This window comes from Salmo salar, unplaced genomic scaffold (genome assembly GCF_965601325.2).
Source record: "Salmo salar unplaced genomic scaffold, fSalSal1 ptg000648l, whole genome shotgun sequence".
In the NCBI taxonomy this organism is placed as follows: Eukaryota; Metazoa; Chordata; class Actinopteri; order Salmoniformes; family Salmonidae; genus Salmo; species Salmo salar.
This window is the reverse complement of record NW_027675452.1, coordinates 775001-787500: the sequence shown is the minus strand read 5'-3', so window position 1 is coordinate 787500 and position 12500 is coordinate 775001. Positions and strand designations below refer to the sequence as shown.

Here is a 12500-nt window from a genome sequence, read left to right as displayed (position 1 = left end):
AGACATTAGGGTTAGCAGTGTGGTTAAGGTTAGGGTTAGGCATTAGGGTTAGCAGTGTGGTAAAGGTTAGGCATTAGGGTTAGCAGTTTGGTTAAGGTTAGACATTAGGGTTAGCAGTGTGGTTAAGGTTAGACATTAGGGTTAGCAGTGTGGTTAAGGTTAGGGTTAGACATTAGGGTTAGCAGTGTGGTTAAGGTTAGGGTTAGGCATTAGGGTTAGCAGTGTGGTTAAGGTTAGGGTTAGGCATTAGGGTTAGCAGTGTGGTTAAGGTTAGGGTTAGACATTAGGGTTAGCAGTGTGGTTAAGGTTAGGGTTAGGCATTAGGGTTAGCAGTGTGGTAAAGGTTAGGCATTAGGGTTAGCAGTTTGGTTAAGGTTAGACATTAGGGTTAGCAGTGTGGTTAAGGTTAGACATTAGGGTTAGCAGTGTGGTTAAGGTTAGGGTTAGACATTAGGGTTAGCAGTGTGGTTAAGGTTAGGGTTAGACATTAGGGTTAGCAGTGTGGTTAAGGTTAGACATTAGGGTTAGCAGTGTGGTTAGGGTTAGACATTAGGGTTAGCAGTGTGGTTAAGGTTAGGGTTTGACATTAGGGTTAGCATTGTGGTTAAGGTTAAGGTTAGGCATTAGGGTTAGCAGTGTGGTTAAGGTTAAGGTTAGGCATTAGGGTTAACAGTGTGGTTAAGGTTAGTGTTAGGCATTAGGGTTAGCAGTGTGGTTAAGGTTAGGGTTAGACATTAGGGTTAGCAGTGTGGTTAAGGTTAGTGTTAGGCATTAGGGTTAGCAGTGAGGTTAAGGTTAGTGTTAGGCATTAGGGTTAGCAGTGAGATTAATGTTAGGCATTAGGGTTAGCAGTGTGGTTAAGGTTAATGTTAGGCATTAGCGTTAGCAGTGTGGTTAAGGTTAGACATTAGGGTTAGCAGTGTGGTTAAGGTTAGGCATTAGGGTTAGCAGTGTGGTTATGGTTAGACATTAGGGCTAACAGTGTGGTTAAGGTTAGGGTTAGACATTAGGGTTAGCAGTGTGGTTAGGGTTAGACATTAGGGTTAGCAGTGTGGTTAAGGTTAGACATTAGGGTTAGCAGTGTGGTTAAGGTTAGACATTAGGGTTAGCAGTGTGGTTAGGGTTAGACATTAGGGTTAGCAGTGTGGTTAAGGTTAGACATTAGGGTTAGGGTTAGGGTTAGACATTAGGGTTAGGGTTAGGGTTAGGGTTAGACATTAGGGTTCGCAGTGTGGTTAAAGTTAGGGTTTGACATTAGGGTTAGCAGTGTGGTTAAGGTTAAGGTTAAGGTTAGGCATTAGGGTTAGCAGTGTGGTTAAGGTTAGGGGCATTAGGGTTAGCAGTGTGGTTAAGGTTAATGTTAGGCATTAGGGTTAGCAGTGTGGTTAAGGTTAGGCATTAGGGTTAGCAGTGTGGTTAAGGTTAGGCATTAGGGTTAGCAGTGTGGTTAAGGTTAGACATTAGGGTTAGCAGTGTGGTTAAGGTTAGGGTTAGACATTAGGGTTAGCAGTGTGGTTAAGGTTAGACATTAGGGTTAGCAGTGTGGTTAAGGTTAGACATTAGGGTTAGCAGTGTGGTTAGTGTTAGACATTAGGGTTAGCAGTGTGGTTAAGGTTAGGGTTAGACATTAGGGTTAGCAGTGTTGTTAAGGTTAGGAATTAGGGTTAGCAGTGTGGTTAAGGTTAGGATTAGGCATTAGGGTTAGCAGTGTGGTTAAGGTTAGGAATTAGGGTTAGCAGTGTGGTTAAGGTTAGGATTAGGCATTAGGGTTAACAGTGTGGTTAAGGTTAGGAATTAGGGTTAGCAGTGTGGTTAAGGTTAGGATTGATGACTATGAGGCTATTCCAGCTAGTGGCCACTCTGCAGAGCTGAACAAGGTTCAACCTGCTACTATCTGGTCATGCTGGAAATAACGGACATGGAAATCAGGACTTTTCTAAGTCGAACCATAAAGCCATTAAAGCGATGCTAATCATTTAATACACAGCGGTGACGTAGACGTAGCGTTATGACTGCAGTGACCTCCACCCCGACCTTTCAAGGTGTTAAACGGCGTTATGATCGAGGGGTTAAGGCAGGCAGACAGGCGTGTGTGTGTGACTGCGACAACTGAGGTGTGTCCTGTGAAGCGTATCCACGTAGCCTGAGCACAACCTGCCATCACGCAGCGGGATGAGAAATATAATGAAAAATATAATGAAATGTCAAAAGAGCTTGTGGGATGTTTGGGTAATGTTAGCGTGTCTCCACCTGATGGGTGCTCGGGCCCACGGTGACAACATCTAAAATGGGAAGGAAGCAGCCGTTTTCTCCGTAGCAGAAATCCATCAGAAGCACCATGCTGTTTGACTGGACCAGTGTTTCTCAACTCTGCCTCTTCAGCACGAAGCTACAATGTTACATTAATCAGGTTGTAGCTTTGGACAAGAGAACCTGACTACACTGATCAAGGGCTTGACGAGAAGATGAGTAGTTGAATTAGTTGTGGCAGGGATGAAATAAACATCACGTCGAGGTGAAGAAAGAAACGTGGTTAGTGTGTTGACCTGTTAAGAGGCAGAGTGTCGACAGCTGGTGTCCTTAAAGTTCTCATTAAGACCAAATGATGTATGAACCTGAAATTAAATTCCTCAATCTATCAATCAATCAATCTATCAATCAATCAATCAAATCAGTAGGTACGTCCAGACATGTACCTGTTTAGTGGGCGTGTCAGCGTGGTTGTTAGGGGTGGGGCTGCTGCCGTCGGAGGCGGTCTCAGAGTGACGGAGGCTGGCCCTCTTCTTCTTGATGAGGTCAGCATCACAGTTGTAGGAGAAGCCCAGCTTGTGGGAGGAGGGAGACGAGGCCCCTGGGGGCCCAGAGGCCCCTTGCGGTGTAGGGAACCCTGAATCTAGGGCCCCGTTGTCTGGGGCTCCACCCCTCATCCCTTCCTGCTCCCTCGTCTCCCTCTCTATCCCTCTCTCCGTCCTCAGAGGGAGCTGGCTCAGGTCCAGGGTGACTGCCTTCAGGGGTAGTTGTAGTTGACGTCCATCGTCTCCTAGAGGTGTGGGGGCAAGGGAGCGAGGCGCGGCTCTGGGCTGGGAGGACTCTGTGGCGGTGGGGAGTAGAGCCGCGCGGGGCAAGGGGAGGGGGGGCGAGGTGGGAGAGGAGGGGGACACCCCAAAGTCAGGGAGGGAGAAAGATACAGTCTCACTCTTCCTCACGCTCACCACCTCCATCTCCTCCTCCTCTTTACCCACGGCTCCATTGGTGGCGCTAGCGCCGTTAGCTCCGATGCTAACGTCCCCACTGGATCCAGTGGTCTGGGCATTAGCGTCACTGACGTTTAGCTCGGCATAGAACTTGTCCTGGCCGATGGAGGCGTTGGTGTCTGTCTCGAAGTCTCCCACCTTAATGACAAGAAAAGTAATAATATTTTATTTTAGTTGTATAACTCTTTCTCACACACCCCCCCAACTAATATGAGTTTCACTGGGACACAGAGTCAAACATCCTCCCCTGGCTGGAAACTAGTTGTAGGTTTAGAAAGTCACTGAATCTAAATAAATAAACACATCCTGATGACCTCATAGGGGGACATTTTCTCAGAGACCCTGATGACCTCACAGGCGGCCATTTTCAAAGAGACCCTGATGACCTCACACTCCGGGGACATTTTCTCAGAGACCCTGATGACCTCATAGGGGGACATTTTCTCAGAGACCCTGATGACCTCATAGGGGGACATTTTCTCAGAGACCCTGATGACCTCATAGGGGGACATTTTCTCAGAGACGCTGATGACCTCATAGGGGGACATTTTCTCAGAGACCCTGATGACCTCACAGGGGGACATTTTCTCAGAGACCCTGATGACCTCACAGGGGGACATTTTCTCAGAGACCCTGATGACCTCACAGGGGGCCATTTTCAAAGAGACCCTAATGACCTCACACGGGGACATTTTCTCAGAGACCCTGATGACCTCACAGGGGGCCATTTTCAAAGAGACCCTAATGACCTCACACGGGGACATTTTCTCAGAGACCCTGATGACCTCATAGGGGGACATTTTCTCAGAGACCCTGATGACCTCATAGGGGGACATTTTCTCAGAGACCCTGATGACCTCATAGGGGGACATTTTCTCAGAGACCCTGATGACCTCACAGGGGGACATTTTCTCAGAGACCCTGATGACCTCACAGGGGGACATTTTCTCAGAGACCCTGATGACCTCACAGGGGGCCATTTTCTAATTTCTTCTCTTTGACAACATAACTTAGAATGATGCTGGAGATGAATACGAGGTTTAACAGGTGAAGTGGCCCCACCATGTATGTATTAATAGAGAACATCAACACACCCACCTTGTATGTATTAATACAGAACATCAACAGACCCACCTTGTATGTATTAATACAGAACATCAACACACCCACCTTGTATGTATTAATACAGAACATCAACACACCCACCTTGTATGTATTAATACAGAACATCAACAGACCCACCTTGTATGTATTAATAGAGAACATCAACACACCCACCTTGCATGTATTAATACAGAACATCAACAGACCCACCTTGTATGTATTAATACAGAACATCAACAGACCCACCTTGTATGTATTAATACAGAACATCAACAGACCCACCTTGTATGTGCTGCGGCTGCTGTTGGCTTCTATCTGCACCACGTTGAGTTCCTCTCCACTGAAGTGGGCTCTGATCTGGTAGAGGTACGTCATGACGGTCAGCTTGTCAGGGATGGCCAGCAGAACCATGTCAGATGGCTCCAACAGACGACTGATGCCCAGGCTGGCAAAAACATCATACGCCTGGACAGACACACAGGGAAAAGACATTTCATCACTACACCAAACCAGTCATTACCAAACGACTAACACAGGAACACGTGGTAATTACTACACCAAACCTAATAACTATAAGGAGCATTGACAAATGTCCTCCAAGTTTTTCTAACCAGGTTAACACATCATTTCAGTAAAATCTGGCAGGTATAGAAAATGTCCGACGGGGGAAAACACAGAAACATCCCAAATCAAAGTAAACTTGCCAAACGGCTGCAATCACCATACGGCTGCAATGAGAGAGATGAAGAGAAATAACAACTGAGTGTTTCCAATGGGGATGGAGGGTAGAGGAGGATGAGAGCGGAGCAGTGGGGGGTGAGCCAGTGAGGGGGTTGAGGAGATGAGGGTACAGACAGAAAACAAGAGACCTTTTCACACTGCATCGTTCTTAGCCCCAGGCTAGACTGGCCCTGGGCTAAGCTTTAGTTCTGGGCTAAGGATTCCCACCTGTATTCCAAAGCCCTGGGCTAACGGACAAACACAACATGCGACCAATATTCTATCTCTGACACGCGACCGATGTTAAACAATAAGACAGGAAATTAACACGATGTCCCCTGCTTCTGGCCTGTATAAACCTCGCTGTCTGCATTTACCAACAATGTTTGACTTCTGAAATTCAATCTGGCCGCTGAACAGAGAACGCTGTGAACAAACGAGACGTCAAATTTTCTGATCCAGGTCGAAATCACGCTATTATTATTATCATCATGGATTTATGTAATTAAATGTAAATAGAAAATCTATGAAAACGGAGACAAATGTAGAGTTTGCTGCTGTTCCAGCTGTAGCGTTTGCTGCTGTTCCAGCTGTAGCGTTTGCTGCTGTTCCATCTGTAGAGTTTGCTGCTGTTCCATCTGTAGAGTTTGCTGCTGTTCCATCTGTAGAGTTTGCTGCTGTTCCAGCTGTAGCGTTTGCTGCTGTTCCAGCTGTAGCGTTTGCTGCTGTTCCAGCTGTAGAGTTTGCTGCTGTTCCATCTGTAGCGTTTGCTGCTGTTCCAGCTGTAGAGTTTGCTGCTGTTCCAGCTGTAGAGTTTGCTGCTGTTCCAGCTGTAGAGTTTGCTGCTGTTCCAGCTGTAGCGTTTGCTGCTGTTCCATCTGTAGAGTTTGCTGCTGTTCCAGCTGTAGAGTTTGCTGCTGTTCCAGCTGTAGAGTTTGCTGCTGTTCCAGCTGTAGAGTTTGCTGCTGTTCCAGCTGTAGAGTTTGCTGCTGTTCCAGCTGTAGAGTTTGCTGCTGTTCCAGCTGTAGAGTTTGCTGCTGTTCCAGCTGTAGAGTTTGCTGCTGTTCCATCTGTAGAGTTTGCTGCTGTTCCATCTGTAGAGTTTGCTGCTGTTCCATCTGTAGAGTTTGCTGCTGTTCCATCTGTAGAGTTTGCTGCTGTTCCAGCTGTAGCGTTTGCTGCTGTTCCAGCTGTAGCGTTTGCTGCTGTTCCAGCTGTAGAGTTTGCTGCTGTTCCAGCTGTAGAGTTTGCTGCTGTTCCAGCTGTAGAGTTTGCTGCTGTTCCAGCTGTAGAGTTTGCTGCTGTTCCAGCTGTAGAGTTTGCTGCTGTTCCAGCTGTAGAGTTTGCTGCTGTTCCAGCTGTAGAGTTTGCTGCTGTTCCATCTGTAGAGTTTGCTGCTGTTCCAGCTGTAGAGTTTGCTGCTGTTCCAGCTGTAGAGTTTGCTGCTGTTCCAGCTGTAGCGTTTGCTGCTGTTCCAGCTGTAGAGTTTGCTGCTGTTCCAGCTGTAGAGTTTGCTGCTGTTCCAGCTGTAGCGTTTGCTGCTGTTCCATCTGTAGAGTTTGCTGCTGTTCCAGCTGTAGAGTTTGCTGCTGTTCCAGCTGTAGAGTTTGCTGCTGTTCCAGCTGTAGAGTTTGCTGCTGTTCCAGCTGTAGAGTTTGCTGCTGTTCCATCTGTAGAGTTTGCTGCTGTTCCATCTGTAGAGTTTGCTGCTGTTCCAGCTGTAGCGTTTGCTGCTGTTCCAGCTGTAGAGTTTGCTGCTGTTCCATCTGTAGAGTTTGCTGCTGTTCCATCTGTAGCGTTTGCTGCTGTTCCATCTGTAGAGTTTGCTGCTGTTCCATCTGTAGAGTTTGCTGCTGTTCCATCTGTAGAGTTTGCTGCTGTTCCAGCTGTAGCGTTTGCTGCTGTTCCAGCTGTAGCGTTTGCTGCTGTTCCATCTGTAGAGTTTGCTGCTGTTCCATCTGTAGAGTTTGCTGCTGTTCCATCTGTAGAGTTTGCTGCTGTTCCAGCTGTAGCGTTTGCTGCTGTTCCAGCTGTAGCGTTTGCTGCTGTTCCAGCTGTAGAGTTTGCTGCTGTTCCATCTGTAGCGTTTGCTGCTGTTCCAGCTGTAGAGTTTGCTGCTGTTCCAGCTGTAGAGTTTGCTGCTGTTCCAGCTGTAGAGTTTGCTGCTGTTCCAGCTGTAGCGTTTGCTGCTGTTCCATCTGTAGAGTTTGCTGCTGTTCCAGCTGTAGAGTTTGCTGCTGTTCCAGCTGTAGAGTTTGCTGCTGTTCCAGCTGTAGAGTTTGCTGCTGTTCCAGCTGTAGAGTTTGCTGCTGTTCCAGCTGTAGAGTTTGCTGCTGTTCCAGCTGTAGAGTTTGCTGCTGTTCCAGCTGTAGAGTTTGCTGCTGTTCCATCTGTAGAGTTTGCTGCTGTTCCATCTGTAGAGTTTGCTGCTGTTCCATCTGTAGAGTTTGCTGCTGTTCCATCTGTAGAGTTTGCTGCTGTTCCAGCTGTAGCGTTTGCTGCTGTTCCAGCTGTAGCGTTTGCTGCTGTTCCAGCTGTAGAGTTTGCTGCTGTTCCAGCTGTAGAGTTTGCTGCTGTTCCAGCTGTAGAGTTTGCTGCTGTTCCAGCTGTAGAGTTTGCTGCTGTTCCAGCTGTAGAGTTTGCTGCTGTTCCAGCTGTAGAGTTTGCTGCTGTTCCATCTGTAGAGTTTGCTGCTGTTCCATCTGTAGAGTTTGCTGCTGTTCCAGCTGTAGAGTTTGCTGCTGTTCCAGCTGTAGAGTTTGCTGCTGTTCCAGCTGTAGCGTTTGCTGCTGTTCCAGCTGTAGAGTTTGCTGCTGTTCCAGCTGTAGAGTTTGCTGCTGTTCCAGCTGTAGCGTTTGCTGCTGTTCCAGCTGTAGAGTTTGCTGCTGTTCCAGCTGTAGAGTTTGCTGCTGTTCCAGCTGTAGAGTTTGCTGCTGTTCCAGCTGTAGAGTTTGCTGCTGTTCCAGCTGTAGAGTTTGCTGCTGTTCCAGCTGTAGAGTTTGCTGCTGTTCCAGCTGTAGAGTTTGCTGCTGTTCCAGCTGTAGAGTTTGCTGCTGTTCCATCTGTAGAGTTTGCTGCTGTTCCAGCTGTAGAGTTTGCTGCTGTTCCATCTGTAGAGTTTGCTGCTGTTCCAGCTGTAGCGTTTGCTGCTGTTCCAGCTGTAGCGTTTGCTGCTGTTCCAGCTGTAGAGTTTGCTGCTGTTCCAGCTGTAGAGTTTGCTGCTGTTCCAGCTGTAGAGTTTGCTGCTGTTCCAGCTGTAGAGTTTGCTGCTGTTCCAGCTGTAGAGTTTGCTGCTGTTCCAGCTGTAGAGTTTGCTGCTGTTCCATCTGTAGAGTTTGCTGCTGTTCCATCTGTAGAGTTTGCTGCTGTTCCAGCTGTAGAGTTTGCTGCTGTTCCAGCTGTAGAGTTTGCTGCTGTTCCAGCTGTAGCGTTTGCTGCTGTTCCAGCTGTAGAGTTTGCTGCTGTTCCAGCTGTAGAGTTTGCTGCTGTTCCAGCTGTAGAGTTTGCTGCTGTTCCAGCTGTAGAGTTTACTGCTGTTCCAGCTGTAGAGTTTGCTGCTGTTCCAGCTGTAGAGTTTACTGCTGTTCCAGCTGTAGAGTTTACTGCTGTTCCAGCTGCAGAGTTTGTATCTTTAGTTGGCTAAGTGAGAAGAGGTTAGCCAGCCTGCATAGCAACCATTTTTGTTAGGCATAGCAACCCATGTTTTCCTGTCTTCAGATGGAAGGCTTAAATAGTATGAATCGACGTATCAAAATAACATGCAGAACACATTACAGGCATCAACATCATATGTCAATTAAGTGCTGCTTTTGTGATTGGACAGTGAGCATTCAAAGCGTTGTTCTTGACTCCGTTTCACACTGGCTATTTTGGCAGCGTGTTCTTGGGGCTAACCACAAAACATCGGTTCTGACCCTGATCCGGAGCAGGGCCAGCTAGCCCTGGGCTAAGGTTGGGGCTAGCCCACTTTACAATGTGCAAGTGTGAACACTCACTTAGCCTGGGGCTAAAATATCCCTCAGCCCAAGAGAGGCCCAAGGGAGGCTCTTTACAGTGTGCAACGCTGTCATCAAGGTAAAGGGTGGCTACTTTGAAGAATATAAAATATATTTTTGGTTACTACATGATTCCATATGTGTTATTTCATAGTTTTGATGTCGCCACTATTATGTATAAAATAGTAAAATAAAGAAAAACCCTTGAATGAGTAGGTGTGTCCAAACTTTTGACTGGTACTACACATGAAAATAACCTTAAATAAATGCGTGTATACGTGTGTGTGTTTGTGTTTGTCTGTATCTGTGTGTGTGTGTGTGTGTGTGTGTGTGTGTGTATCTGTGTGTGTGTGTGTGTATATAACACTGCAGCCATGGCAGCAGACAGGTCATGTCAGGGATGGTTGTCTCTGATAAGAGAGGCAGATACCCTGAGACAGAGCGCTTAATCCTAGAGGGGGGTGTGTGTGTGTGTGTGTGTGTGTTTCTTATCACCCTACATCAACCTGACCATGCTCTCCATCAGCTAGCGTGTAATTGGTCTGATTTAAGACTGATGAGAAAATACAGACCCTGATTATCAACCCCAATCCCCCTGTCACCTGATACACAGAGAGGGAGGGAGGGGAGAGAGAGATGGAGACAGAGGGGGAGGGAGAGATGGAGACAGAGAGGGAGGGAGGGAGATGATGGAGACTAGAGGGGGAGGGAGGGAGAGATGGAGACAGAGGGGGAGGGAGGGAGAGATGGAGACAGAGGGGGAGGGAGGGAGAGATGGAGGACAGAGGGGGAGGGAGGGAGAGATGGAGACAGAGGGGGAGGGAGGGAGAGATGGAGACAGAGGGGGAGGGAGAGATGGAGACAGAGGGGGAGGGAGGGAGAGATGGAGACAGAGGGGGAGGGAGAGATGGAGACAGAGAGGGAGGGAGGAGAGATGGAGACAGAGGGGGAGGGAGGGAGAGATGGAGACAGAGGGGGAGGGAGGGAGAGATGGAGACAGAGGGGGAGGGAGGGGGAGATGGAGACAGAGGGGGAGGGAGAGATGGAGACAGAGAGGGAGGGAGAGATGGAGACAGAGGGGGAGGGAGAGATGGAGACAGAGGGGGAGGGAGAGATGGAGACAGAGGGGGAGGGAGAGATGGAGACAGAGGGGGGAGGGAGAGATGGAGACAGAGGGGGAGGGAGGGGAGAGAGAGATGGAGACAGAGGGGGAGGGAGGGAGAGATGGAGACAGAGGGGGAGGGAGGGAGAGATGGAGACAGAGGGGGAGGGAGGGAGAGATGGAGACAGAGAGGGAGGGAGGGAGAGATGGAGACAGAGGGGAGGGAGGGAGAGATGGAGACAGAGGGGGAGGGAGGGGAGAGAGAGATGGAGACAGAGGGGGAGGGAGGGGGAGATGGAGAAAGAGGGGGAGGGAGGGAGAGATGGAGACAGAGGGAGGGGGAGGGGAGAGAGAGATAGAGACAGAGGGAGGGAGGGAAGAGAGGGATGGAGGGAGGGAGACAGAGGGAGGGAGGGAGACAGAGATGGAGAGGGAGGGAGGGAGACAGAGATGGAGACAGAGGGAGGGTAGAGAGTGTGGGATGGAGAAAGAGGGATGGGGGAGAGAAGGAGAAAGAGAAGAGAAACAGAGGGGGGGGGGACTAGTAATCATTATCAGAACCAATGACAGGTGAATAAACAGATGAAGAAGAACACCATCATCCCCTTTCCTTGCTTCGACACACACACACACACACTCACACACACACCACACACACACACACACACACACACACACACACACACACAGTATATCACAGCTTGTATCTGGGCTGCTTGATAGCGTCTGTGTATTCCAACCTGTTGACAACCACAGTTTCCTTGTCTCAATGCCTCCACATCCCCCAAGGTCTCCCACTCACTCTCTAACGCTGCCTCTCGCTCTCTAACGCTCCCTCTCGCTCCCTCTCGCCCGCTCTCTCTCACTCTCTCTCACTCTCTCTCACTCCCGCTTGCTCTCACTCCCGCTCTCTCTCCCCTGCTCTCTAACGCTCCCTCCCGCTCTCTCTCGCGATCCCCACCCGCTCTCTAACACTCACTCTCTCGCTCCCTCTCCCTCTCTCACGCTCCCTCTCGCTCTCTCACGCTCCCTCTCGCTCTCTCACGCTCCCTCTCGCTCTCTCACGCGCTCTCTTTCCTGCTCCCTCCCGCTCGCTCTCTCACTCCCGCTCGCTCTCTCCCCTGCTCTCTAACGCTCCCTCCCTCCCGCTCTCTCTCGATCCCTCCCTCCCCGCTCTCTAACGCTCACTCTCGCTCCCTCTCCAACCTTCCCCCTCGCTTTCTAACGCTCCCCCTCGCTGTCTCTCGATCCCTCCGGCTCTCGAAAACACTCCCTGTCGCTCTCCTCCCGTTCTCTATTGCGCTCTAACGCTCCCTCTCGCACGCTCCCTCTCAAACACTCCCCTCCCTCCGTAACGCTCCCCTCCCTCCGTAACGCTCCTTCCCGCTCTCTAACGCTCCCTCCCGCTCTCTAACGCTCCCGCCCCGCTCCCCCTCGCTCTCTAACACTCCCCCTCGGTCCCTAACGCTCCCTCTCACTAACGCTCCCTCTCGCTCTCTAACGCTCCCTCCCGCTCTCTCCCCTGCTCTCTAACGCTCCCTCCCGCATTCTCTCGATCCCGCCCGCTCTCTAACGCTCACTCTCCCTCTCTAACGCTCCCCCTCCCTCTCTAACGCTCCCCCTCCCTCTCTAACGTTCCCCCTCCCTCTCTAACGCTCCCTCTCCAACGCTCCCTCTCTAACGCTCCCCCTCGCTCTCTAAACGCTCCCCCTCGCTCTCTAACTCTCCCTCTCCCTCTCTAACGCTCACTCTCGCTCCCTCTCTAACGCTCCCTCTCCCTCTCTAACGCTCCCTCTCGCTCTCTAACGCTCCCTCTCGCTCTCTAACGCTCCCTCTTGCTCCCTCACGCTCTCTCCCGCTCCCTCTCGCCCGCTCTCTCTCACTCTCTCTCACTCCCGCTTGCTCTCACTCCCGCTCTCTCTCCTCTGCTCTCTAACGCTCCCTCCCGCTCTCTCTCAATCCCACCCGCTCTCTCTCGATCACACCCGCTCTCTAATGCTCCCTCTCGCTCCCTCTCCCACGCTCCCTCTCCCTCTATCATGCTCCCTCTCCCTCTCGCTCTCTCACGCGCTCTCTTTCCCGCTCCCTCCCGCTCGCTCTCTCCCCTGCTCTCTAACGCCCCCTCCCTCCCGCTCTCTCTTGATCCCTCCCTCCCGCTCTCTAACGCTCACTCTCGCTCCCTCTCCAACGCTCCCCCTCGCTTTCTAACGCTCCCCCTCGCTCTCTCTCGATCCCTCCCGCTCTCTAACACTCCCTCTCGCTCTCTCCCGCTCTCTCTTGCTCTCTAACGCTCCCTCTCAAACGCTCCCCTCCCTCCGTAACGCT

At 50.3% G+C, this 12500-nt stretch overlaps 1 protein-coding gene across 1 annotated transcript in view; it reads right to left on the bottom strand.

The window, feature by feature from the left end:
- Positions 1-12500, bottom strand: part of LOC106592988 (EH domain-binding protein 1) — a 217570-nt gene that overhangs the window by 10677 nt on the left and 194393 nt on the right. Inside the window, exons 14-15 of the mRNA XM_082972330.1 lie at positions 4641-4823; positions 2697-3392 (exon numbers count right to left, since the gene is read on the bottom strand). Coding sequence (XP_082828456.1) covers positions 2697-3392; positions 4641-4823 — 879 coding nt within the window. The remainder of the gene's footprint in view (positions 1-2696; positions 3393-4640; positions 4824-12500) is intronic.